Source organism: Barbus barbus (genome assembly GCF_936440315.1).
Source record: "Barbus barbus genome assembly, chromosome: 41".
NCBI classification, from domain to species: domain Eukaryota; kingdom Metazoa; phylum Chordata; class Actinopteri; order Cypriniformes; family Cyprinidae; genus Barbus; species Barbus barbus.
In genome coordinates this window covers 20,351,656-20,379,273 of record NC_136719.1, presented here as the reverse complement: position 1 = coordinate 20,379,273, position 27,618 = coordinate 20,351,656, and the positions used below count along the sequence as shown (strand labels likewise).

Genomic DNA, 27,618 nt, shown 5'->3' with positions numbered 1-27,618 from the left:
TACTCAGAAAGACTCAATCATAGAGACATTAACAGACTGTACTCTGCAAATCATAGATATATTATGCAACACTACTTGACAAAGCTCACAGATCAACCTGTGCATTGTGTATCAGATGCAAAAAATAAAAAATAAATCACAATATTTACACTAGCGGTTAAGTTCCAAGTTTGGAGAATTTTTCAAATGTTTTTGATAACTGAGCACCGAATAAGCCTTTTAGAATTATTTCTAAAGAATCGTGTGATATTGAAGACTAGATTAATCATTAAAATTCAGCTTTGCAGTCAGAGGAAAAATGATTTTTTTTTTTTTTTATATAAACAGTACAGAATTTTTAGAAAATAAATGCAGCCTGGGTGAGCATAAGAGACTTCTTATTGCAAAATCTTAATTATTCCAAACTTTTCACCGTTAATATGTCCACTTGATTACAAATGTTTCGTAGTTAAGACCATAAAACAACTTTTAAATGCGTTCCCACCTTATTTGACCAGCGAGTTACCATTAATTTCACAGTCATTCATGATAAATATAAATATACATTTTAATAGAGATTACTGGAAATCATTTCCATTATTAGGTAAGAATACTTGAATATTAGAATATTTAAGATATCCTTCGTGTAAAAAAAGTCCATATACACATATAATTGTATTAAATTTCCATGACCTTACAGTTCATTCCATCTCTGTACATAACACCTTTATTTTCCTTGTTAGGGCAGTTTATTTTCATGGTAACAGCTCAGGTGTGGTGAGTAACTGTACCTGATAGTGTGCTAGTGTATTCAGGCGTTTCCAGTCATTATCAATCTTAGTAGTGACATCCTCATCCTGCAGAATTATCCTCGCCAGTCGCCCCTGCCGCCACTCTGAAACAGAAAACAAGATGAGTTTGGTGTGTCAGTAAGAACGGAATGATGTTTCATGTTTAAAAAAACAACAACAGATTTTACTTATTCATTAATTGATTTTTCAATTGAGGATGTCCCCAAATGGCTCTCAAAGCAAGTTTAGCCAAATTTAACTCACTTTTGGGGACAAGTCTGTGCTCAAACTCTAGCTATGTGCGTATAACACGCACATCACTCCCACAGCAAGGACGACTGACCACTTGAGGGAAGCTTTCCTCTTTAGAAAGGCTTCATTTAGAGCATAACCTTGTCCGAAGTCTGAAGACTGAAGTCGCTTTTCCAAGCTGAACAGATATGAAAACATGCACTTGCTGTTACTGAGGTGAGCAACATAACTAGGAAGTCATAGTCCTGGTCAGATCTAAATTACGGATCTGATCAAGGTCATGGGAATGATCATTCTAAGCCTCTTACAAGCAAACCGTTCCAATAAACAACCTCTCTGTTTGTTTGTGGCAGGAGGAAGTCACAGTTTCTTATTTCGAAACGCTTATTTCGAAAGGCTCTGAAAGACAACTGCCAAGGAGCAAAGCAAAGCTAGATGAGATCTGCAGCTGATAGCATCACTCAGTCTGAGCCAGATGACAATCATGTTGGGAACTGCTCGAGCTAATGGGATCTTGCTGTGGATGATATGGTTCAGTGTCTATTTCCCTGGTGCCCACAACGGTGACTTCAGCATCCATTTATATCAAGCTGCTGATAAGCTGAACATTTGTATCAGCTGACAATACCTGCTTTGAACAGAAGCATTTGATTACAAGAACATGCAATAGGGATGTTAATAATTTACTTTAATCATTTCATTAAGCATACCAATTGTCAATTAATTTCAGAACATTTTAGTGTGTGTGTATATATACACATATATACACATATATATACACATACATATACACATACATACATACATACATACATACATACATACATACATACATACATACATACATACATACTCACCGGCTGCTATATTAGGTACACCTGTTCGATTGCTTGGTAACATAAATTGCTAATCAGCCAATCACATGGCAGCAACTCAATGCATTTAGGCATCTAGATGTGTTGAAGACGACTTGCTGAAGTTAAAACCCGAGCATCAGAATGGGGAAGAAAGGGGATTTCAGTGACCTTGAATGTGGAATGTTGTTGGTGCCAGACGGGCTGGTCTGAGTATTTCAAACACTGCTGATCTACTGGGATTTTCACACACAACCATCTCTAGGGTTTACAGAGAATGGTCTGAAAAAGAGAAAATATCCAGTGAGCGGTAGTTTGTGTGGACGAAAATGCCTCGTTGATGTCAGAGGAAAATGGGCAGACTGGTTAGAGATGATAGAAAGGCAACAGTAGCTCAAATAACCACTCGTTACAACCAAGGTATGCAGAATACCATCTCTGAACGCACAACACGTTGAACCCTGAAGTAGATGGGCTACAGCAGCAGAAGACCACACCGGGTGCCGCTGCTGTCAGCTAAGAACAGGAAACGGAGGCTACAAATCACACAGGCTCACCAAAATTGGACTATAGCTTTGATGAGTCTCGATTTCTGCTGCGACATTCAGATGGTAGGGTCAGAATTTGGCATAAAGAACATGATAGCATGGATCCATCCTGCCTTGTCTCAACGGTTCAGTCTGGTGGTGGTGGTGTAATGGTGTGGGGGATATTTTCTTGGCACACTTTGGGCCCCTTAGTACCAATTGAGCATAGTTTATACGCCACAGCCTACCTGAGTATTGTTGCTGACCATGTCCATCCCTTTATGACTACAGTGTACCCATCTTCTGATGGCTACTTCCAGCAGGATAATGCACCATGTCACAAAGCTCAAATCATCTCAGACTGGTTTCTTGAACATGACAATAAGTTCACTTCATTTCCAGCGATATCGTCGACCTGGTTGCAAAGACACTATTTAAACTGAACTGAGCTGGATGATGACATCACTGAATTCAATAATGAAATTCCTTTAACTAAAAATCTTTTTTTAAATCTTTTCATTATATATATATTTACTAAATTTAATAAAATATTATACATATATAATATTAAATATTAGAATGAAATGCTAAGAAAAAAAAAGTAAAAAGTAGGTTGTGTGGAGATAATATTTGGACTCTTCCACATGCATTTTGTGGTATTAAAAGCAATAATTAAAATGAATAATTGATCATAAATTTGAATGATAATCAACTATGAAATTTCCTGAAAAATGACATATGTATTATTTCATTGGTGTATCCATCTTGAAGCATATCTTCTCTGCCACGCATTCATCCAAACCACAAATCTCTTCAGGGATTTTCACACTGTATTTAACCCTGGGGAAGACCACTCTTTACCCTGGGTTATGCAACATTTCACTTGTCATTTTGAGAAGAGGTTAAGCACCTCTTTTAACCCTAGGTTATGAAACCCTCACGAATTGCAGAAGCAAAGGTATACACTATACACTGTGGTGCCAGAATGTTACAGCAAATTATTTATCAACAGAAAACCAATCATAAACCACCTCATTCTATATTCATGTGCTTTGCCACAGAAACCTCCTCTTTAACATAACACATTTTCAGAGATGGACAGGCAGTTATTAAAACGGGTCATTTGCCAATCAATCTTATTGACCTCATAAATATGCAAATAGGAACATTAACCCAGGATTTCCAAATGTAGATTATGAACCCAACTGCCCAGCATTAATTACAAATCCAGGGCAAAGTATACATAGAGTGCAACATGAAACAAGTTAACCCAGGATTATCTATATGTACGACCCTGAGTTAACAATTTCAAGTCTGAAAAGCCCTTTCTGTCATATTCCTTCCTTATCTTTCTCAAGAGTTCTTACCCAGGTCCATGTCTCCTGCTTTGGGTCTCTGGGAGTATGGGCTTCCTTTATACACAGCATCCAGAAGCTTCTCTTTCACCTGGGTGATAGTGTCACAGTTCAGGCATTTCACCGTCACCTCTGGGCCGTTCTCGTTCTCCGGGTTCACACAATGAAGTGTCTAAAATGAGATGAGATAAATCAGCCTGAGCAATTTATTATTAGCATCTGTTTTGAACAGGTAAAGCACTCTGCACTGTAGAATCAAGTTGAAAACATCAGTGAGCTGCCTACCCCTCTGAAAGAAAATATTTCTAAGAGTAATGATTAATATATAAAATTATTTAAAGTATAGTGAAAATACATTGAATAATATTGTGTTAATACATTACAATATATTGAATAATGCATAAGAAATTTTAACTTTTCAATAATTAAAAAATATTTGACAATATACACATTTCATAATGTATAGATATACATGTGATAAAATATAGTACTGTGTGCATAAATATACTTGAACACACTATGTGTATATATATATATATATACACAGTGGTGTGAAACAGTGTTGGCCCCCTTCCTGATTTTTAATTTTTTTGCATGTTTGTCACACTTTAATGTTTCAGATCATCAAACAAATTTAAATATTAATCAAAGATAACACAAGTAAACACAACATGCAGTTTTTGAATGAAGTTTTTTATTATGAAGGGAAAACAAAATCCAAACCCACATGGCCCTGTGTGAAAAAGTGCTTGCCCCCTAAAGCTAATAACTGGTTGGGCTACCCTTAGCAGCAACAACTGCAATCAAGCGTTTGCGATAACTTGCAATGAGTCTGTTACAGCGCTGTGGAGGAATTTTCGCCCACTCATCTAGGCAGAATTGTTGTAATTCAGCCACATTGGAGGGTTTTCGAGCATGAACCACCTTTTTAAGGTCATGCCACAGCATCTCAATAGGATTTAGGTCAGGACTTTGACTAGGCCACTCCAAAGTCTTCATTTTGGTTTTTTCCAGCCATTCAGAGGTGGATTTGCTGGTGTGTTTTGGATCATTGTCCTGCTGCAGAACCCAAGTTCGCTTCAGCTTGAGGTCACGAACAGATGGCCGGACATTGTCCTTCAGGATTTTTTGGTAGACAGCTGAATTCATGGTTCCATTTATCACAGCAAGTCTTCCAGGTCCTGAAGCAGCAAAACAGCCCCAGACCATCACACTACCACCACCATATTTTACTGTTGGTATGATGTTCTTTTTCTCAAATGCTGTGTTACTTTTACGGCACATGTAATGGGACACACACCTTCCAAAAAGTTAGTTTTTAAAAGTTTGAAAGTATTTTCCCAAAAGTCTTGGGGATCATCAAGAGGTTTTCTAGCACAACTGAGATGAGCATTTATGTTCTTTTTGCTCAGCAGCGGTTTTCGTCTTGGAACTCTGCCATGCAGGCCATTTTTGCCCAGTCTCTTTCTTATGGTGGAGTCATGAACACTGACCTTAACTGAGGCAAGTGAGGCCTGCAGTTCTTTAGATGTTGTTGTGGGGTCTTTTGTGACCTCTTGGATGAGTCGTCGCTGCGCTCTTGGGGTAATTTTAGTAGGCCGGCCACTCCTGGGAAGGTTCACCACTGTTCCATGTTTTCGCCATTTGTGGATAATGGCTCTCACTGTGGTTCACTGGAGTCCCAAAGCTTTAGAAATGGCTTTTTAACCTTTTCCAGACTGATAGATCTCAATTACTTTCTTTCTTTCACTTTGTCAGGCAGGTCCTATTTAAGCGATTTCTTGATTGCGAACAGGTGTGGCAGTAATCAGGCCTGGGTGTGGCTAGATAAACTGAACTCAGGTATGATAAACCACAGTTATGTTTTAACAGGGGGGTGGGTGTTGATGATTAAATTTGTTTTAAGATCTGAAACATTAAAGTGTGACAAACATGCAAAAAAAAAAAAAAAAAAATCAGGAAGGGGGCCAACACTTTTTCACACCACTGTATGTATATATATTTGATCCCCTGCTGTTTTTGTACGTTTGCCCAGTGACAAAGAAATGATCAGTCTATCATTTTAATGGTAGGTTTATTTTAACAGTGAGAGGCAGAATAAGAACAAAAAATCCAGAAAAACGCATGTCAAAAAAGTTATAAATGATTTGCATTTTAATGAGTCAAATAAGGATCTGACCCCTTCGCAAATCATGACTTAGTACTTTGTGATTGGCAACAAGGGTTTTGCCACCGAGGTCAGACGTTTCTTGTAGTTGGCCACCAGGTTTGCACACATCTCAGGAGGGATTTTGTCCCACACCTCTTTCCAGATCCTCTCTAAGTCATTAAGGTTTCGAGGCTGACGTTTGGCAACTCGAACCATCAGCTCCCTCCACATATTTTCTATGGGATTAAGGTCTGGAGACTGGCTAGGCCACTCTAGGACCTTAACGTGCTTCTTCTTGAGCCACTCCTTTGTTGCCTTGGCCGTGTGTTTTGGGTCATTGTCATGCTGCAATACCCATCCACGACCCATTTTCAATGCCCTGGTTGGCTTCAATGCCCTGGCCCTGACTGTCCATGGCCCCGTCCTTCGTCCCTTTGATGCGGTGCAGTTGTCCTGTCCCCTTAGCAGAAAAACACCCCAAAAGCATAATGTTTCCACCTCCATGTTTGACGGTGGGGATGGTGTTCTTGGGGTCATAGGCAGCATTCCTCCTCCACGGCGAGATGAGTTGGTCAAAGAGCTTGATTTTGGTCTCATCTGACCACAAAACTTTCACCCAGTTCTCCTCTGAATCATTGGCAAACCTCAGACGGGCCTGTACATGTGCTTTCTTGAGCAGGGGCACCTACAGGATTTCAGTCCTTCACGTCGTAGTGTGTTACCAATTGTTTTCTTGGTGGCTATGGTCCCAGCTGCATTGAGATCATTGACAAGATCCTCCTGTGTAGCTCTGGGCTGATTCCTCACCATTCTCATGATCATTGAAACTCCACGAGGTGAGATCTTGCATGGAGCCCCAGACCGAGGGAGATTGACAGTTATTTTGTGTTTCTTCCATTTGCGAATAATCACACTAACTGTTGTCACCTTCTCACCAAGCTGATTGGCAATGGTCTTATAGCCCATTCCAGGCTTGTGTAGGTCTACAAACTTGTCCCTGACATCCTTGGGCAGCTCTTTGGTCTTGGCCATGGTGGAGAGTTTTGGAATCCTGTAAGAGAGTGCTCCTAATCTCAGCTCCTTACCTGTATAAAAGACACCTGGGAGCCAGAAATCTTGCTGATTGACAGAGGATCAAATCCTTATTTGACTCATTAAAATGCAAATCAATTTATAACTTTTTTTTAAATGTGTTTTTCTGGATTTTTTTTGTTATTCTGTCTCTCACTGTTGAAATAAACCTACCATTAAAATAATAGACTGATAATTTCTTTGTCAGTGGGCAAATGTACAAAATCAGCAAGAGATCAAATGTTTTTTTTTCCCCACTGTAATTTTTGGTTTGTAAGGGAGTAGGCAGATGCCTTCTTAAAAAGCTTATAAGTGACTGATTTGAAATGCTCTATATTTGAGAAATCCATCAGCAGGGAGCATGAATAACACTCTTTACATGAAGTGCACAGAGATTTGACAAAATTTTTACAGGGTTTAAGGTCATTGCACATTGAGTCTGAAATTTTCTCACACGTTTTTTCGTATTTCTCATACTTTCCTATCAAAATGCATGCTACGGATGCGAAAACGCAGTAAATCGAACCTGATCCAAATTTTTTTTGATGGACGAAAGTTTCAGAGGCAGTGTGCAAATGTGATTTACACAACGTGAGGTCGTATTTGTTTTTTAATGGGCGAAAATTTCGGACTCCGTGTGCAGTGACCTTTAGTGTTAGCATGTTGCTAAGTTAACAGCATGACACTTTAACACGACTTCAAGCTGACTTTTTTTTCTTCTATAATAATGTGCATGAATTGTGTACATGAATTATACCCGAGACCATCAGGTAAATTTGGGTTTAATCTTGATTTTAATGCAAATTCAAATATGGAGAGAAAGAAACATCAGATGAGTTCGCTAATGTTGTGCTCTTGCACTGACCAGCGTCTTGTAGTCAATCTGTTGTCGGATGAGTTTGTCCTCACTGAGGGAATATCGGGCCTCTCCGGTGATGGCGTCTATAGGGCCTTTTTCCATCTGCTGTTTCATAGCACAGTACAGCATAAAGAGAGGCTCACCTGCACACTCCTGTAGAGAGAAAGAGTGTCAGAAACAACAATAGTGTGTTAGGACTCCAAAATGTCATGAATACATGCACTGTGACGTTTTAACCTCATAAAAAGTGGAAGACAAAGCAAAAAGATGACGCAATCAATAGCCCTTCTTTCCTTTCATAGTAATACATGGACATAAAATGCATTTCAGGTATGTATATTGAGCAAAACTTGATTACTGATAAACTGTCACTTCAGATGTGAAAACAAGCAGCTATAATGGTGCACCGCTTTCAAATAATCACAAGGACTTGCCAATCAATACAACCATTAGCCTCTCATACCCTCAAAAACCCCTCTCGAAAAAGACAAACAGTTTAAATGCAGGGGAGAGAGAGAGCGATAGATGGAGGTTAACGATTGGGAGGAAGCACTTAAACTCCTTTGTGAAACAAACGGATAGGTGTGGAGAGAGAGAGATGTCTGGGGTGTGGACCGACAGGCTGTTTTCAGCATTAGCATTAAAATCTTCACTCACTAACAAACAACTTTCTGTTTTTCAGTTTTTTAGTTCTTTATATTTATGTTTCTGGTTGATTCAGTGTCCATTAGCAGTTAACTAGCCTTATGTAGTCTGGTTTATGGTTCATAACTTATTCTGGACAATTAACATCCACTCAGACAGCATTGGTCTGACTGACATGGTAAAACTAAAAACTAAATAAATAAAATACAAATAAAACTTTTAAAATGAGAGATGATTTTAAAATCATTGAATAAACTTGCTTAGCCCTAGTTTCTGAGCTACAATGACTTACTAAAACAGAAACTAGCAATGTAGCAAATTAACAGTCTTGTTCATTGTAGCTTCAGATTTTGTATGGTATGTGAATAAGCTTGCTAATCGCTAGTTTCTGCCTCAAAAAGCTCTGGAGCTTCAGAGAGCACACATTGTGTGAATAAGAACACAAAATCTGAAGCTATAATGAATAAACATATTAATCGTTAGTTTCTAGGGGAATAAAATAATTTGAAGAATACTGAGAAAAAGATAAAAATTAGTAGTCTTATTTGTAGCCTCAGATTTTGTGAGGTATGACAATAAACTATAATCGCTAGATTTTGCCTCAAACTACTGATTAGCAAACATATTTTGTCATTGTAGATTCAGACAGCAAATATTATGTGAATTACACATTAACACACAAAATCTGAAGCTACAATGAATAGACTCAATAATCGCTAGTTTCTGAGGCTACAAATGATCTGAAGCTATAATCTGAAGATATAATGAATTATGAGTTTGAGACAGAAATTAGCAATTAGCAATCTTATTCATTGTTGCTTCAGACAGCAAATATTGTGTGAATTACATATTAACAAAATCTGAAGCTGTAAACATGCTAATTGCTAGTTTCTGGGGAAGAAACTACAAATAATCTGAGGAACTGTATTGAGACAGAAACTAACAATGAACGGTCTTATTTGTAGCCTCATATTTATTGCAGTATGAAAATAAACGTACTAATAGTTTTAGCCTCAAACTAGTGATTAGAAAACGTATTCATCATTGTAGATTCAGACAGCAAATATTGTGTGAATTAACACAAAATCTGAAGCAACAATGAATACTCGTTAATCGCTAGTTTCTGAAGCAGAAACTACAAAGGATCTGAAGCTATAATGAATTGTAATTAGTTTGAGACAGAAATGAGCAATTAGCAATCTTATTCATAGAAGATTCAGACACGGCAAATATTGTGTGAATTACACATTAACAAAATCTGAAGCTACAGTGAATAAACTTGCTAATCGCTAGTTTCTGAGGCAGAAGCTACAAAGGATCTGAAGCTACGATCTGAAGCACCAATGAATTGTAATGAGTTTCTGAGACAGAAACTAGCAATTAGCATTCTTATCCATTGTAGCTTCAGATTTTGTGGTACTATGTAAAGCTTTCTAATCGCTAGTTTCTGCCTCAGAAACGAGTGATTAGCAAGTTTAGTCATCATTGTAGATTCAAACATAGCAAATATTGTGTGAATTACACATTTACACACAAAATCTGAAGCTACAGTGAATAAACTTGCCAATCGTTAGTTTCTGAGGCAGAAGCTACAAAGGATCTGAAGCTACAATCTGAAGCTACAATGAATTATGATGAGTTTCAGAGACAGAAACTAGCAATTAGCATTCTTATTCATTGTAGCTTCAGATTTGTGTGGCACTATGTGAAAAGCTTTCTAATCGCTAGTTTCTGCCTCAGAAACTAGTGATTAGCAAGTTTATTCATTGTAGCTTCAAATTTTTAAGTCAAAATCTGAGCTAATTTCAGAAGATTGATCAGGTTCAATGCAGGAAACTTGTAAGACAAAAAAAAATTGCAGCGAGCTGTCACATGCGAGATGCGTCAGGCATGTACCCCTCCTCAACCGACCCCCGACCGCAGTGATTATGAGGGGCACGGTGAAACCCACCGTCTCCCTCCGCCTTACACATACCCACACGAAACTGTTTCCTCTGGTTTCCTTCATCACTTCATCCTGTTTTACTCCACCCACCCTCCCACCATATGCTGTTAACGTCTCGTTAGCATCTGCGCTAATTAAGCCGACAGCTGCTAACGAGAGGGAGTGCGAATACATCACTCTTAGAGACCCCTACTGCAGCGCACGCGGCCGAGAGACCAGACCTCATCCCACGCTTCAGCTTCATTAAAGAAAGAGACAGAAAGAGAGCGAGAGAGTGCAGACCACATAGCCAGACCTCACCCACCCATAGGGCTAATGAACAGTAGCAGGAAAATATCCTGTTGAAATATAGAGCTAGCAGATCAATTATTCCACACCACAGCCTTGAGCAGACCTTGTTCAAAAGCACAACAGTGGCCAGAATGTTGATATAAAAAAAAAAACACTTCGTGAGAAGGATTTCATTCGTGTCAGGTTGCTTCAACTGTGCTGTCTGAGCCATGTCTTCATATGGTGATATTACAAGCAGTGTGTTGGTGACAACAGCTTGTCAGTTCCACTAACTCACGCAACAATCCCATCCGTCTAAAACAGCGCCGCTTTTCCTAATGCTAATTAGCAATCTCAAACTGTCTGCTTCTGAACTTTTGTCAGCTAGCACAGGAGCCAAATGAGGCCTGTAAACAGTCAAAGCTTGAAACGGACTTCAAATGAGCAAATCAGAATTGGCTTATTTGGTCTGAAAGGATGAGTTCATCCAAAATTACCCTCATGTCGTTGTAAATCTGTGTAAATTCCATAGTTCATAAAAGGTATTAGGCAAAATATTCTTGCTTCTCCAATGATAACTGACAAAAAGCACCATAAGTATATCATTTTTAGCAATACTTCATATATAAAAGTTGGGAAACATTATAACTTTTTAAATGTTTTTAATGAAGTCTCTTATGCTCACTAAAGCTGCATTTATTTGATCAATATACAGTAAATATAATACAGCACAACTGTCTGCAGCATGGATAACAATAAGGAATATTTAATGAGCAGTAAATCAGCATATTAGAATGATTTATGAAGGATAATGTGAAACTGAAGACTGGATTAATGATGTTGAAAATTCAGCTTTGCATTACAGGAATAAATTACATTTTGGAATATATTATAAAAGAAAACAATTATTTTAAACTGTAATACTATGTCACAATATTAGTGTTTTTCCTGGATTTTTGAGAACATAAATACAACTTCGGTGAGCACAAAAGACATATATATTTTATTAGTAATGTGAATACATAATGACTATTTTCATTTTTTGGATGAACTACTCCTGTACAAGCAACTACATCTGATGTTCTCGAATAATGCAAAAACACGTTCAATTTGTGTCATCGTTAAATTAATCTCTATGAAGTGAAAATATTCTGGACTCCCGTTTCCTGTTGATTAAAATTCTTCCATTGCATGCTGAGCCCTGCATGATTGAACTAATAAAACTAGAGAGCTGCTAATGCAAGAGTGAGAGAGAGACAGACAGGGGAGGACCGACTTCCTGCAGCTCAATCACGCTCTGTGAGTGGCGTCATGGAGAGAAGCAGGAGTGTGTGTGCGGGGGGGGCAGTATATAAAAGGAGATAAAGCTAAGAGCTGATGGAGGCTAGGACGCAGAGGTGCCTGTAGGGATGACCTCTGACCTGCCCGACCACTGACAGACAGCTTCTGTCTCATTATTTGTCACATCATGTTGGACCTAGTTGTGGAAAGCCCTCTTGTCTCTCTATTCTTGTAGAATAAAGGCAAGATCAATTTTGTGCTTTTGTATGTGACTGGGTGCATTTTTGTTTTTCAGGAGTGAGTAATTAAACAAAAAAAAGAAAATCATTTACTCACCCCAATGTTTTTTCAACCCTGACTTTTTTCCTTCTGCACAACACAAAAGATGATATTTTGAATGCTTCAAATGTTTTTGTCCATAAAACTGAACTAAATGTGGTCTAAAACAACACCATTAACTTTAGACAGTATCATATTTTGTGCTTCACAGAAGAAAGTCATACAGATGTGCGTAAATATTGACAGAACTTCCTTTTTTGGGTGAAATATCCCTTTAAAACACAAATTTGGATTCAGAGTGATTAGTAAGACTCATTTAAACAAACTAATTCAAAACTATGTGTGTGTGTGTGTGTGTGTGTGTGTGTGTGTAAGAGAGAGAGAGAGAGAGATTCCTTACAAGAACTGGCTCATAAGAGTCAGTTGTTTGTGAATCAGAATTGTGAATCAAATTGTGAAAACGCTCAAATTAGGAAGAGTTTAATTCCTTTTCTTGTGATGCTGGAGATACAATGGTGCACCATTTAGAAGTTTGGGGTCAAAAAGATTTTCATTACGCTCACCAAGGCTACAGCAAAAACAGTAATATTGTAAAATATTATCACAACATTTTTCTATTTTAATATAATTTAAAATGTCATTTTGTAGAATTTTTAGCAGCCATTACTCCAGTCTTCAGTGTCACAATCCTTCAGAAATTATTATAATATGCTGATTTGCTGCTCAAGAAACATTTCGGTAACACTTTAATTTAAGGTGTCCTTGTTACCCATGTTGCATTTACTTACTCTTATAATAACACTTAAATATGCATTCATTACATGCAAGTAGCCCTAAACCAAACCCTAATCCTAATCCTAACCATAGAGTAAGTACATGTAGTTAATTAATATTACTCAGTACTTAAATGTATAACTATAACAAGGACACCTTAAAATAAAGTGTAACCAACATTTCTTATCATTATCAATGCTGTACACAATGCTGTCTTATCAGTAACAATTACTGTACACACTTACTTTTAAGAACTTGTACAGAAGAAAAGTGAACCAGTTTGTAAGCATCTTCTCAGCAACAGATTCGGTCCTAAAAGAGAAAAAGGAAAGAAGAGAATGAGAAAATATGAATCAAAATTCATACAACACAAATGCAATCCAAAAGTGAACGAATGCTTTCTCAAACAAACAAACAAACAAAAAAACTTCTTCCAATAATAATAATAAAAAAACTACACTTTTTTTTCAAAACAAACCACCAATCTTCATTAAGACCAGACAATTACAGTAATTGGGCGACATCTTCCATTAATGGCCAACCTGTCGCCAGCCGAAGACCCCCAAAAGCTTCCCCAGAACAGAAGTAATTAAAGCATGCTGTAATTAATGGACTTCAATGCTCCTAATTCATCTGTAGCTGGCAAACGAGAGCGACTGTTAGCACGAGCTTCTAACTGCGGCTCCTTCCTCCCTCAGGCCCACCAGGAGCCTTTTCTGCTGTTCAATAATGCATTCACATAGACTTACCAACTCCCATTACTTCCTTACATAAGGGCCTATTATTAAATTATATGCTCATTAATAAAACGGTGAAGGGGAGATAAGGCGAATGGAGTGGGACAACAGGTATTTCATGAGTGGGAAGTGTCCCGAATAGCTCATTAGCGTACTTCAGTAAGTGTGGTAGATCAGGGTCGACAGTCTGGTGAGATGGAGGATATCGACTTGCATGAATTTCTGAGAAAATTTGAGGTGGTATTTCCAAGCTAAGATTTTTGTGGAATTATAAATCTACTTATGTTAGTCAAGGTTTCTTGCACAGAAGTTGTGATTTAGTTTTACTATATTTCTGCCCTCTCAATGACCCTTATAAACAGACTGTTTTTGTTACTGTACCTTTAAGAGTGCTGTAACAAACAACCTTGGTTTTGATTGGCTAAAAGCCTGTTCACACAAAGGATAAATGCAGTAATAACTATAAAGTTTAATAATTGTTATAACTTTTAGAATAGGGAAGTTCACACTGTATCTTTAACAATAACAACACAGAGGAACAATATAGTTATTTTTTTCCAGCTGATTAATAATAAAAACATTGACAGGCAATCAGAATCCATCCAGCTTTAAAGAGCTTGAGCATTTAAAGCAGCACAGTGCATGCTTATAGTATCCAAAACATTATTGTGCACTGGTGTGGATGCTAACATAGTTAGCGTTATAGTTATGTTTACAGTTCTCCCACCTCCTGAGCAGCAGTTTAGGGTGGTTCTTGCTCTCCAGGTTCTTGTCGATGAGGTCAGAGAGCAGCTGTTTGAGGACTCCTGTAGCGTACTCCATCTCTCCCTGTAGAGCTGTCATGATGAGTGATGCCACATTGCCACGGTCACGCATGGAGAAGGAGCGCTGAGCTTCCAGCGTGCGGATAAATGTCAGCAGGAAGTGCTTCTTGGTGAGGAGTTGACCAAACAGAGTCAAGGCCTTCTCGACATTAGCCTGCACCTGTGGGAAAACGCACAGTTACATTATACAGTGTAGAATAAATTACGACAGCTATGTTGTATTCTGATTAACAGATAAAAGGTAAAATCAAATCAAATCGCAATAGGATTCATATTAATTTAACATGATTATTTTAAAGGCTCTAAATTCTTTCACAACGCTGGGTCTTATTCCTGAAACCCGAGGAGAATGAATCAAAAGTTTGGGGTCTGTAAGATTGTTTACGTCTCTCATGTTCACCAAGGTTGCAAATATTTGATCAAACATACAGTAAAAAGAGTGATTTGTGGAATTGTCTTACACTTTAAACACTTATTACACTTGTAATATATTTTAAACTGTAATTTATTTCTGTGATGTCAAAGCTGAATTTTCAGTATCACTACTTCAGTAGCGTTGCTTAATATTTTGTGGAAACCATGATACATTTTTTCAGGATTCTTTGATGAATAGAAAGTATAAAAACAGTATTTATTTGAAGTAGAAATCTGTAAAATTATAAATATCTTCACTGTCAGTTTCGATCAACTTAATACTTTTATTCAACAAGCACAGATTAACTACTTTCAAAAAATAAATAAATAAAATAAATAAATCTAACTGACCACAAACATTTGAACTGCAGTGTAAATATTTAAAACTGTCCAAATTGCTGTCCTGAACTTATTCATTTATATCACTACCTATTTAGACAATTTTATGACTGACACAAATTTGTTCTGCTTGTGTTTCATGCTTGAAGCCCATTGTGTGACTGGTTTGAGGTCTTGATAGAACAATGGCTCAAAAAATGGCAAGAATTTGGGGGGGGGTCAATCGATTTTAATCGCCCAATAAGAGAAGACGACAACATGAAGCAACATTCGCATTAAACCTGTGTACTACGAGATATATCTCTGAGTAAAGGTCTTTGCACCTTTCGGAAATTTTTGCACGTTAAAAAATAAATACGAACTGATCATTAACTGGAAAATAAACAGACTTATTATTTAACAATTTAATTGTATAGTAAATGAGCTATTTAAGATTTAGTTTTTTTCAATTTATCAACTGTATACAGACCAGGGAAATTTTAAAGAAACTTTATGTTGCTTTTAATGTGTTTGATTGACGTATTCTGCCTTTCTGAAACACAATGTCGAAGCCCTTTAGTAAAGTAAATAGCGTTCAGGCAGAAGTCCGCATGAGGGACGTGCAGATTTCTGATTGACATCAAAGGGAATCCAAGATGCTAGCAGCTCAAAACACAACAGAAGGAAATGCAGAGTGAGGGCAAGGAAGGACAGAGAGAGAAAGAGTACAGCAGGAAGCAGACGTGACCTCGGAGTCCAGGAGCGAAAGGTGGTGATGTGTCCTTCCATGAGCCGCACCTGTCACTTTTTATCTGCCTCGCTCTCTCACACATCTTACCTGCACAATTTCTTGAAGCCACATATTTATACTAACATAACAAAAGCAACATCTTACATGTGTCCAAACTAGCCGTGACAAGCTACTGGACTTTTATGTTGTTTATGTGTTTTGTTCCACAGCAGTGTCTACTAGTGTTGGGAAGGTCACTTTGGAAATGTAATAGGTTACAAGTCACCCTATTTAAAGTAGTGCAACTATTTCAATTACTTTATTAAATTAATGCAACTGATAACATTTGATTCCTTTTCACAATTTCTAATGAATGTTTTGAACTGATAATCATTTTCAAACATTTAAACCAGGCAGGGTTATTTACAACAAATTCCTTGTATGTGTAAACAAACTTGGCCAATAAAGCTCATTCTGATTAACCTTACAGTAGCACTTAACACTGATTACTGTAAGACTTTCAGAATCCTTCACCATTTGAATTAAGATTATAATAATTTAATTTAAAGCATAGCCACCACAAAATCAGACTTTAGCACTTCTTTTCACTTTGAGATTACTCTGAGGTTAAATACAGATTTAAAACCATAACAAGAAATAATTGAATAGCTATGATACTGTTTTTGAAAACAAATCTTTGCAGGAAACTATGACAGGAAACACAGGCATCTTAACAGTTTGGGCCAGATTTACTAAACAGGGCAAATTAATGTGAGAGCACAATTCCAAAACCGTGCTGATGGGCGTGGGAATTTCTGCGGGTGATTTACTGACAATGCACAAATGAAAGAACACGACATCTCATTTCCATAATGACCAACGCAATCTACCAAGCGCAGCGCAAATTAGCGTAAAGATGTTGGGATTTGGATAATGTGTTCTTCTGGCATTCCAAATAAATTAATATGTGTGGAAAAAATCTTCTCCCTTCTACGACGCGCTCTCTGTTCTCTGAGGTGCCTCCTCCTAGCAAACAACAAATACAACCATTTCAAGTGCAAAATAGTTTAAAGGTGCCATAGAATGCATTGATACAATATTTTAAATTGTTCTCTGATATCTGCATAGAAGGTAATCGGCTTAGGTAATGGGTCATGAATAATAATGTTGAGCTCTACTCTGATTGGCTGTTTTACAGTGCGGCTCAATGTTCAGCTCTGCTCTGATTGGCTGTTTCACAGTGCGTCTCATTTCAGTAGCTCACACAGCAGGAAGGAAACACAGGGAAAATATATATTTAAATACTTTCTCGCGCAGTTATATCGTTGGGTAATTATACTATAAATAAAATGCGGCCATCAGGGAGCCGCTATTAATATGCTGGGCATTGAAACTGCTTTCAAATGCATGATCACTTTTTAGTTTCACTTTCACTTTCGAGATTCGCCATCGCCCGCTGTATTTATACTATGGAGCGGCAGTATTTACCACACATTTTACAAGATCAGATGCTTGTCAGTGGTGCTCAGGATCTGTAAATCATTCGCCATCATCCTCAGTCATCTCTCCTTACTCTGTTTTTGTGGTAAGTGAAATCTTATGTACAGTAATGTAACAGGCTACTGCTAGCAAGAAGCTAACCATGTCCCTTTAGTGGCTCGTGTTATTTTATTAGAACGCGTTATTTGCTTTCCGTGCCTTTCTCAATATAGACACCAACCCATCCCTGCACTTCACATCCCCTGCACAGCCTGGAACATAACATTTATTTCCATGATCTGCCATTTTCGCTGTTATCCTCGCTTGTTTCTTCACAATACCTGCAGAACTTCTGATGATTCGGCTGGCCTAGAACATGGGTGGTTATATGCAAATGTTGGGGGCGTAACTATTAGTGATCCCGACTGTAACGTCACGGTCGGTGTTATGTTATTTTCCTATTTTTCAATGGTCTTTTGCATTCACAAGATTTACATAAGGAGGAAACAATGGTGTTTGAGGCTCATGGTATGTCATTTCCATGTACAGAACTGTTATTATTCAACTATGCCAAGTTAAATACAGTTTTCCATTCTATGGCACCTGGTGTTAGATAATGATGCAAATACCAGTAATTTGACGAGTGCAAGCGTTAGTAAATCACGTTGCGTGATTCATTTTAATACTCTAATAAATTTTGCGTCTAAAAGGGAAACTCCTACAAATGCATATTCAATAAGGTCTGGAGCAAAAATAATGGTGTCCACGCCTTTTCAACACTAATTCTTCACTGCACGCCTTTAGTAAAACCTGCCAGTACTATTTTAATGCCAAAAGACGGTTTGCGCTGTCGCAAGCTGTTAGTAAATCTAGCCCTTAATCTTAAAAAAATAAAGCATATACATAAACCAAAATAGGAAATGAAAAAAGTTATCATATAAGCATTTTCTAACTATTCTAAACTATTCTGTGTCCTTAACTCCTGAAACATTGGTGTCTCATTTTAGAGCAGTCAATGCAATTTGGGAAAGAAATCAATTAAATCTGTATGAGGGCGTGTGCGTAAAAAAAAATCAGATGTAACTCCCTTTGTGATCGTTAACATTTTCATAAATAACTAATTTAATTACACATATTTCCTCAGTAACTGTAACTGATTACAGTTACATTTATTTTGTAATTAAATTACGTAATTCCGTTACATGTAACTAGTTACTCTCCAAGATTGGTGTCTACTGAGTAGCCCCGCCCATAGTGAAATCTCATTGGTGCAAAATTCTGCTCGACACATAAAACTTGGCTGTAATTATCTCACATTGTCACTGGAAAGTTTTCACGTCCAGTTAGGACAAAGCGTTATAATCCAAAGAAATTATGAAAAACAAAAACGAATCTCCAAGCAAGGCTGCCGGAATCAGACTTCAAAAGCAAACCGGCGTCTGTTATTGTCCCCTTCAGCACCTTATGTACCATGTAACCTGACAAAGGCCTTTTTTCCGACAACACAGACTAATAAAGTGCCTCAATTCTTCTCTGCTGAGCCGAATGAAATTTGCAGCCTCTCGGGGAGGCCGATTGTACTGTAGGTTGCTTTGGGGCGAGAAGCTACACAGAGCAATAAGGGCCTGAGCCGTGCGCATAGGCACTTGATTACACCGGGGACTCAGGGGCAAATACAGTGAAAACAAACCCCAGATGAAATAATAAACATACGATCCCTGTGCAAGCCAACAGCGTGACCTGCCGTACGCAGGCCGGTGGACGTAGCATGTCAGAGAAATTGAATATTTAATTGCGCTGACCGGTGTGTTTTGAGGTTTCGTGATTGCTCTTGTTTAGCTGCGTTGTTTTCTTTAGACTGTGCTATTATGTGTCAGTCATTAGCATCTGACTTTATTGTACAAGAGGTCACAATCTGTAACGTATTGAACTTGTAACTCCAAATTGCAGGTTCAAAGGTTTTTTTTTCCACTCCAGAGAGTCACCAACCCCATTTATCAGAAGCAAGTGATGTCAAAAAGATTGGTAACTGAATTTACAATATACATTATGACCTTTCAAGAGTGTTGATCAGGAGTCTACGGCACAATTGTAGCATATACAATCTCAGCATTATGCTGTAGTCTCTAGTATTAGTAGTGGTATGCCGATTTTTGATTGCATTGTTAGTTCTGCTCTACGGTTACCGTGGTGATGGCGATGTACTGACCCGTACCTCCATCTCCTTGAGCACAGGGTGGTCCTCAATGCCAGGGAACAGGACCCTCATGGCGTAAATTCGGTAGTCCAGGAATGGGATACCAGCTCCATCCAGCTCTTGGGTTAGTTCATGAATGTCAGTTTGAAGTTCTGCAAAAGCTGGGAGAAGAAAATAAATGGTAAGTAGAGTTTCAACATCTGACCATGATTTTTTTCAATTGTATGTTGAGTAGATAAAAACATTTAAAAATCATTTAATAAAGCTAACACACATAAAGAGTCATTTCTAAGCTGAAAAAAACAAGTTATTACACAGCATAACAAGAAAAAATATTATGAAAAATGTATAGGCATTTTTAATTATTTAACTGAATAATAAATTAAATCATTGGAAAATTTACTTTTATTATATATATACACACAAAAACATGAAATTATTAAATTATTTACATTTCTGGAGATTAAAAAAAAATGTATAGAATTTATTGATGCATTTTATTTATTTGTTTATATACAGTATATATATATATATATATATATATATATATATATATATATATATATATATACATACACACACACATATGTATTATATATATATACACACAGGTATTAGGTCTATGTGAGCAACTCAAATATTTCAAATATTTTTAGTTTTGCAGTGCAGATGAAGATTTTAAAAAGTCAGATCAGGGTGCATTTAATAAAATATCTCATAATAGAAGTTAGATTTGCTTTAAGCCTTCCCCAAGTACGAATAAAAATTATCTTTAAACAAAGCGTTTGATTGGGAACCCATGAAAACGTGGTCACTGGGAGCCTTGTGCAATAATATGTACTTGTTGGGTAAACAGAAGCAATGCTAAGTCTGTCAATCTGTTTGTTTATTCGGTTTATGACTAATTTGGTTTTGCTATTCGAAAAGAGCGGGAGGGAAGAGATGTAAGAGACAAAGTTCACGGGAAAAGAAAGTCAATTAATTGCATGAGTGGGTAATTAATAAAGGAGTGGAGCTTTTCATGCATAATTTCCTCCAGCTGTTGTTCCTCCTCGTTGTCCGCTGGGATACGAATAGTGAAGTAAGAAGCTCCTACTCTAAGTGAGGGTTTTTCATCTTAAAAATACTACACAAATATTATTCAAGATGAATTGCCCAATGGGATTTTCAGTCTCCCGACGAAAAAAAAAAAAAAGAAGAGAAAGTGACAGGCCTAAAGAGCTTTTAATTCAATGGGTCTTTCTCGTCAAAGTGCACTTGAAAGGCCCAACAAAGATTTCCAACATGAGGGATGGCCTTGTAATTCAATTTCACTTCATTACTTGGAGAGGCGCGTGTTGGATCGTAAAGCACGAGGGGGCATTACAGACAACTTGAATGCGAATTTTTAAAGGCTTCCTGTTGTAGTGGTCAAAACATTACGCCTCTCAGGAAGCAGCAGCAGTGCTGGCAAGGTCAGCCAGCAAAACATTTCCTTTAGTGCTGAAGCTGTTTGTCAAAACAAGTCTGAAAAGTTTAGTACACTGCTGATAATGCGTTTCTTTCTGAAATCGTTCCTTTAGCTGTGAAAGCACTCAAAGTGAAACCATTCCAATTACCGTCATGTCCACACACGCTTGCACTAACATTTCTTGGCTAATGTAAAGCAGAGAGGCGAAGCTGATATCCCCACTGAGCGTTCCCGGTATCTAAACCGGCGCTGGATAGCTCGCTAATTAGCCATTAGCTGTGCCTTTGTTTGTTTGTACTACTGCGCTCTCTGATGGCCTGAATCATGGCTCAGTAAGCCTCTGCACATGGTGAATCGCATGTCCCTGGATGGCTTTCGCCCATCCACAACCCATGACTGAGCACGCGCAGCGGCATCACGACTGTTATAGGGTCACACTAGAGGAAGAAGTGGTTTAGAGAGGCGGGAACGCTGATTTTTAGCATTTAGAGGGCATTCATACACTTAGGTAAATCTCATGAAACATGGAAAAAAAAAATATATATGGGTCAATATCACCATAGAGTGAATTTCAAAACTCACAATACTCAAGTATTGTGTCGTATCATAAATCGTATCATAAATAGTAGACACTCAAGTACTATAGAAACATATTAGCTGAGCTCCCACACATTTTTTTAGATAATTATGGGCCATTATTTGAAGCATAAACCATATGTCCACCCTGTCATGGACATATATATTACTGTTAAATACGTTTTCATTGCAAAATTAGGATGCAAATGATATTTTCTAAAAGGTATGATGTCCCTTTCCTAAATAGGGTTATTTGATTGCTTTCAAATCATAAATACATAAAAGGTTTGATGTAAACCATGGGTCAAAAATCTTATTTATATTGAAAAGAGAAGTATCTTGTGTTTTGTGCTCACAAGTTAATGTCTTAATCTGCTGATCTTGTTACTGTGCTATTAAATAGAGTTTTCACTATATTTTGGATTTTAATATCCAGTGCAGAGTTGATGTTATATGGCTTGGTCAATGAATCGCTAGCGGCCGCCTCAGTGATCAGCTGTAAAACAGTGATTCTGTTCAAATCCCTTACAAAATCATAAATGATTCCCTTTGAGCTAAATTAAACTACTTACTTTAAATTACATATTAATGTTACGTTTTTATTACGTTACAATTGAAAAGTCACCAATTTATTCACCTAAGCGGTTGAAATTCCTGCCACTGAAGAGCCAAAAAATCTGTTGTCCTGATGTCACTAAAGGGGATGGGCCTTTTCTTAAATGGGCGGATTTCCCAACAGGACAGGGTGGACAACCATTCGAGGGACATGGAAAAACTCTTCTTTTTTTATTAAAAAAAAAAAGATATTTTATTACCAAATGATTAATACACTCAAATTGAGTTGAACAAAAAAGTAACAAAATATTAATAGAGAACAATGTTTTTTAATTTTATTTTATGATCTGACTGTATTCTACTCTCATTCAAATTTAATGAGCAGTGCCTGGGACAAAGCAAAATAACACGTATCCTCTTACACAAAACCAAAAAAAAATCTAGAAAATGTATCTAAAGAGTCAAGTAATGCTTTTGTTATGAATATAATATAACACACCCTTTCACAAACATTTTTATGTTAAGTTATCATGGCAAAAGAGTTATTTATGTACAGGACACCAAAAGGCACCCTACAGTGATATTGACCCATATACAGATATACTGTATATTTATGTATTTATTTCTGGTCCTCGAATCTGATTGGCTGATAAGAGCGTGATATTCTAGTGATATCAGAATTCTAACCGTTTGTATCACTTCGCTTGCAGTATTTGTCACAGCGAGTGTCATGGTGGATGCCCAAATCCACTATAATTTTTATAAACAATAAAATAACTTTTCTTTATACAAAACATTACTATTTTTTCTTGTGATTTTGGTGTAAAATATGACATTTCTTGATGTGATTTTTGGAGATTCACACTTTTGTAGACTGCTGGGGTCACTATTGGATGAATCTCAATAAATGTAATAAAATGTCATATAAGAGACTTATTTAGCCTAAAAATCAAAAGAACAATTATATTTAATTGGAATTAAAAAAAAAAAAAAAAAAATTGTTTTGAACCATTATGTTTCTTCAATGGTCCCCCCAAAAACCTTGACCTGCTCCAATGATGGTTTTCATTGCCCTAATGCAGTAATTATAAGTGATTGTATTGTATTGTATAAAAATATTATCATTAAAACATTTTTTATAATATGTAACAAAACAAACCTTTCTTTATCCAAAAACATTGTTTGGTGTAAAATATGACACTTCTTGACAGGTTTTGTGAGATTCACCCTTTTGCAGCCCATTATCTGACCCTGGGTTGGACAGGCCACGGGTTTGAGAGCTTCGGGTGATTACCAATCAAATCCAATCCCAGCCCAAATGAGAAATAACCAAGCTAAGGTCATAAATATTTTGCAGAGGTTGTAAATAATGTCAGCGCATATGATCCAAATAAAATATTGATGCGCAGATTGGCATTGCGATAACAAACCGTTCAGGTTGTCCACTAATGAAGGCAGTGGGCCAATCAGTGAGAATCAGGGCTAAAGAACATGACAGCTAATCAATGCCTACCAGTTCCTTCACCCATTTGCCAAGAAGTAAATTTCTTTCCTTATTCTCCCTCTGCCATTCAGCCATCTTCCCCTTTGCAGTGAAAAAGACTGTTTGTTAGCTAGCTAGCCACACCATGCTTTTTCATCCTCCTGACAGGGTTGTGACCAGGAGGGTCGACAGTCCTAAGATAATGGCCAATTAGACCCGGTGCATCTCTACGAAAGCAGGTAGAGTGTGGCATTGGGAACCTTTACGGCATATGGAAACTGCATTTCAAACTGGGCGGAAGATGGAATGCCATAATGCAGCCCACTAACACCAACCTGTCACCAAGTCATGCTAACAACCATAATGGTGTCACCATGGCGACAAGAAAACGGAAAGACGTTAATGTGGAGCTTGAAAGTACACCTGCAGGTTTCACTTAAACAGCAATTTAAATTCAATATGAAATCCACGTGCTGTAATGTGGACGTTTACCACAGAATGTGGCTTTTATATAAAACATTCATACTGTAAATGTATAAGCAGAAACAGTTAGGGTGTAAAAGATTTTGTGCTAGAAAATTATATATCAAATTTAGCATTTACATTTTTTCTAACATAATATAAATTTTATTTCTAAATATATATATATTTATATTTATATATATATATATTTTTTATATGTAAAACAATTGTATTACATACATATACAAATTCTATATATTTAATTTTTATTTGCCATTTTTTATAAAAAAAATCCAAAATTAAAAAATATAAAAAATATATTAATATTTTAGATCAATTTATGTATATTGAAATTTGTTCTATTTTATTAAAAAATGTATAATAAAAATGTATGTGTGTGTGTGTGTGTATATATATTATTATATTTTAGGGGTGTGATCGTACCGAACATTTTCAGTACAGGTCTTTTGGGTTGGGTATGCATGTGTAACGAATAAATCCTTCAATTTTTTCTGGAAATTCAGACATTAAATGGCGTTTCGCTCTGATGTGGCGCGACATGTCGGCATTTACTAACACCACAGTGTTGATGGCAGCGCGGAGCGCAAGTGAGCATGATCACCCCTTCCTCTTTATTACTAGTTACATTCATGCGAAATATACATGAATGAACATATTACCCCTCACATAATCACTCAATTATTAATTGATTTTTATCCCTAATAAAATTTTAATTATAATTAATTTTATTTAAAGAATGAGCAGTTCGTTCAGTAAACCATTGTTTAATTAAAAAAAAGCAATTTATGCTTAGTTTTTTTCCTCCAGCTGTACCGAAACCATACCGAACAGTGACGTCAAAACCGAGGTACGTCATGTTTGTGTATCGTTACACCCGACCCCTATATATTAATGTTAATTCATTATAAACAATTACAAATTATCTTAAAGCAAATAGCCTGTGTCTGATCAGATAACCACAATAACTTAAAAATCACATAGTTAATGTGGTTAAACAATGTGATTGATTGACAGTTTGTTCAAAAGAGTAACACACAGATGCACTAGGATACAGTTTGTGAACACACTGACCAAACCCTAAATAATATATGACTTACTAATAATTCATCTCACCTTCTTTGCACTCGAGAGCGACTCTAGACTCCAGGTTGTCCATTTGCAGCTGGAGCCTTTTGAGGGTGCGGTCAGCATCCCGGGACTTGCGCTTGTAGGCGATGAGCACCGCAATGATGACCAGCAGCAGGAGGCCTCCACCTCCTCCGATCCCGATGATGGCAGGCAGGGTGAGAAGGCTGTCGGAGTAGATCTGCAGCGTGCCGGGGGAATATTCGAACCCTCCTGCCCGGATCTGTAACAGAGGCACGGGAGACCTGGCTCATTGAGGTGAAGGAAGTAAATCTTGTGTAGTGGTCTGCGATCTGCAATTAGCCGCGATTAGCATTTGTAATTTTGTTCTGCCAATTCATTTGTGAGAATCAACTTTTTGCGTCAAGAACGCAACAGCAGCTTTAAACAAAGACCTAAATTAAAACTTTATGAGCCAATAACATTTGTGAGAAAAGCTAATAGATTGAAAACCCATTTAACTTGAAATGTTCTATTATTACTGGATCATTTCAAGCTTGTATTTCGAAAATAGAAAATTTAACAAGGAACCGAGTAATTGTTTACACAGCTCTGTCTTGGCAAAAATCAATCCACACAGTGTCAAGGTGTTTGTTTTAACCATAAACATGTTTGTACAACAGAATAGTTAAACGTTTAAAACCAATAAGATGAAGATAATTTATTTTTCTAAAGAAACTGAGAGGATGTTTATCCAATAAAACTTGCAAACATTATGATTTGGCACTGCTTAGCTCTTGTAAAATCTGTATGGTATCTTAGAGGCAGTACTGGGTACTAAATGATTGCATGTAACCTTGATTATGTAAACAGGTTCAAAATTAAAGGATTATTTTGAAAACAAAGTATATACTGTATATACGTCACATGTGACCTTCCCAATGTGATTATGTAATGTCTGAAGTTGCGGACACACGTCGCAGAGCTAGTGCAAGATGAGCATTTGTGGTTAAAAATTATATTTATTTTTTTTGTTTTTAGAAAATGAATGATCGTTTGGCTCCCATTGAAGTCCACAATATGGAGAAAAATCCTGGAATATTTTCCTCAAAAATCTTAATTTCTTTTTGACTTAAGAAAGAAAGACATGAACATCTTGATTGACATAGGGGTGAGTAAATTATCAGGAAATTTTTATTCTGAAAGTGAACTAATCCTTTAAATACTTGAAATTAGATTATATTCCATTTAAAAATACTCATAATCAGACTACAGTTATTTTTTTACTTTTATTGTTTACATGATTAAATATTATTCACATGGTCACATGACATGCAGGTGCACAGGTACAACATTTCCTATTTTTTTATTAAGTGTTTTATTTTAATAATTGTCATTTAAAAAAAAAAAATGATTTAATTCATTATTAGCTTTTCACTAAACTCATGAACCCCAGGATGGGAAACTCTGACATAATGTTTAATTGTTAATAACAATGAATGCATTAATTCGTTGTTGATAACGTGTCATGTAAATTAGAATCAGTAATGGACTACAATTTTCAAGTAATCTACCCAGAACTGCTTAGAGGGCATAATTTCAGTTTCATAAGTGTGAGATATTTTGTCCATTTTATCATCCAGTAGATCAAAATCAAGGACAAGCACTCATATATATACACACCGCAGGCATTGTGTCCTGTCTGCAAAACTACAGGGAAGGCATGGGGTCAAAGATCGCAGCCATGCAAAATTTCCTAGAGAGACTCTCTCTAACAGGGGTCATGGTGGTCAATGCACAGCTGTGTGACGAACACACTCACATCATCACACATGTATACACACACGTTCTCTAATTCTCACATACAGGCCAAAAGATACAGAAATCACACACACTGAGAGCTGACAGACGTGATCCAATGCACCAAGGGCGGCCCATAAGTAGGTCACTGTACATGGGACCAGAGCACAGCTGTGTCTGCGTCTCCCTGGCCTCGCCTCACATCGCCTCTGAGTGCCGCACGGGAAGGCAACGCAAAGAGACACGTCTATTTTTGAACCAGCATTTTTCAAAGAGCATTTGTACAAACATGTATTTCACACAATTTCTCAGAATTCAATGTGACATTTGCGACAAAAATAATATGAATGCAGAAACGGGCGTAAATATTTTTCTTCTCGGAGCATTTCGCTTTCAGAGCCATCACAACGAATGACATGCTGCGGCGAGATAAAGAGTGTCCTTTCAAGACATTTTCCTTCAGCGGGGCATTCGGT

General features: G+C 37.1%; 1 protein-coding gene across 1 annotated transcript in view; it reads right to left on the bottom strand.

The window, feature by feature from the left end:
• LOC306861051 (plexin-A1-like) overlaps positions 1 to 27,618 on the bottom strand; it is a 234,207-nt gene that overhangs the window by 12,426 nt on the left and 194,163 nt on the right. Inside the window, exons 20-26 of the mRNA XM_079403120.1 lie at positions 25,391 to 25,625; positions 19,749 to 19,891; positions 14,496 to 14,752; positions 13,277 to 13,343; positions 7,844 to 7,990; positions 3,771 to 3,930; positions 771 to 874 (exon numbers count right to left, since the gene is read on the bottom strand). Coding sequence (XP_079259246.1) covers positions 771 to 874; positions 3,771 to 3,930; positions 7,844 to 7,990; positions 13,277 to 13,343; positions 14,496 to 14,752; positions 19,749 to 19,891; positions 25,391 to 25,625 — 1,113 coding nt within the window. The remainder of the gene's footprint in view (positions 1 to 770; positions 875 to 3,770; positions 3,931 to 7,843; positions 7,991 to 13,276; positions 13,344 to 14,495; positions 14,753 to 19,748; positions 19,892 to 25,390; positions 25,626 to 27,618) is intronic.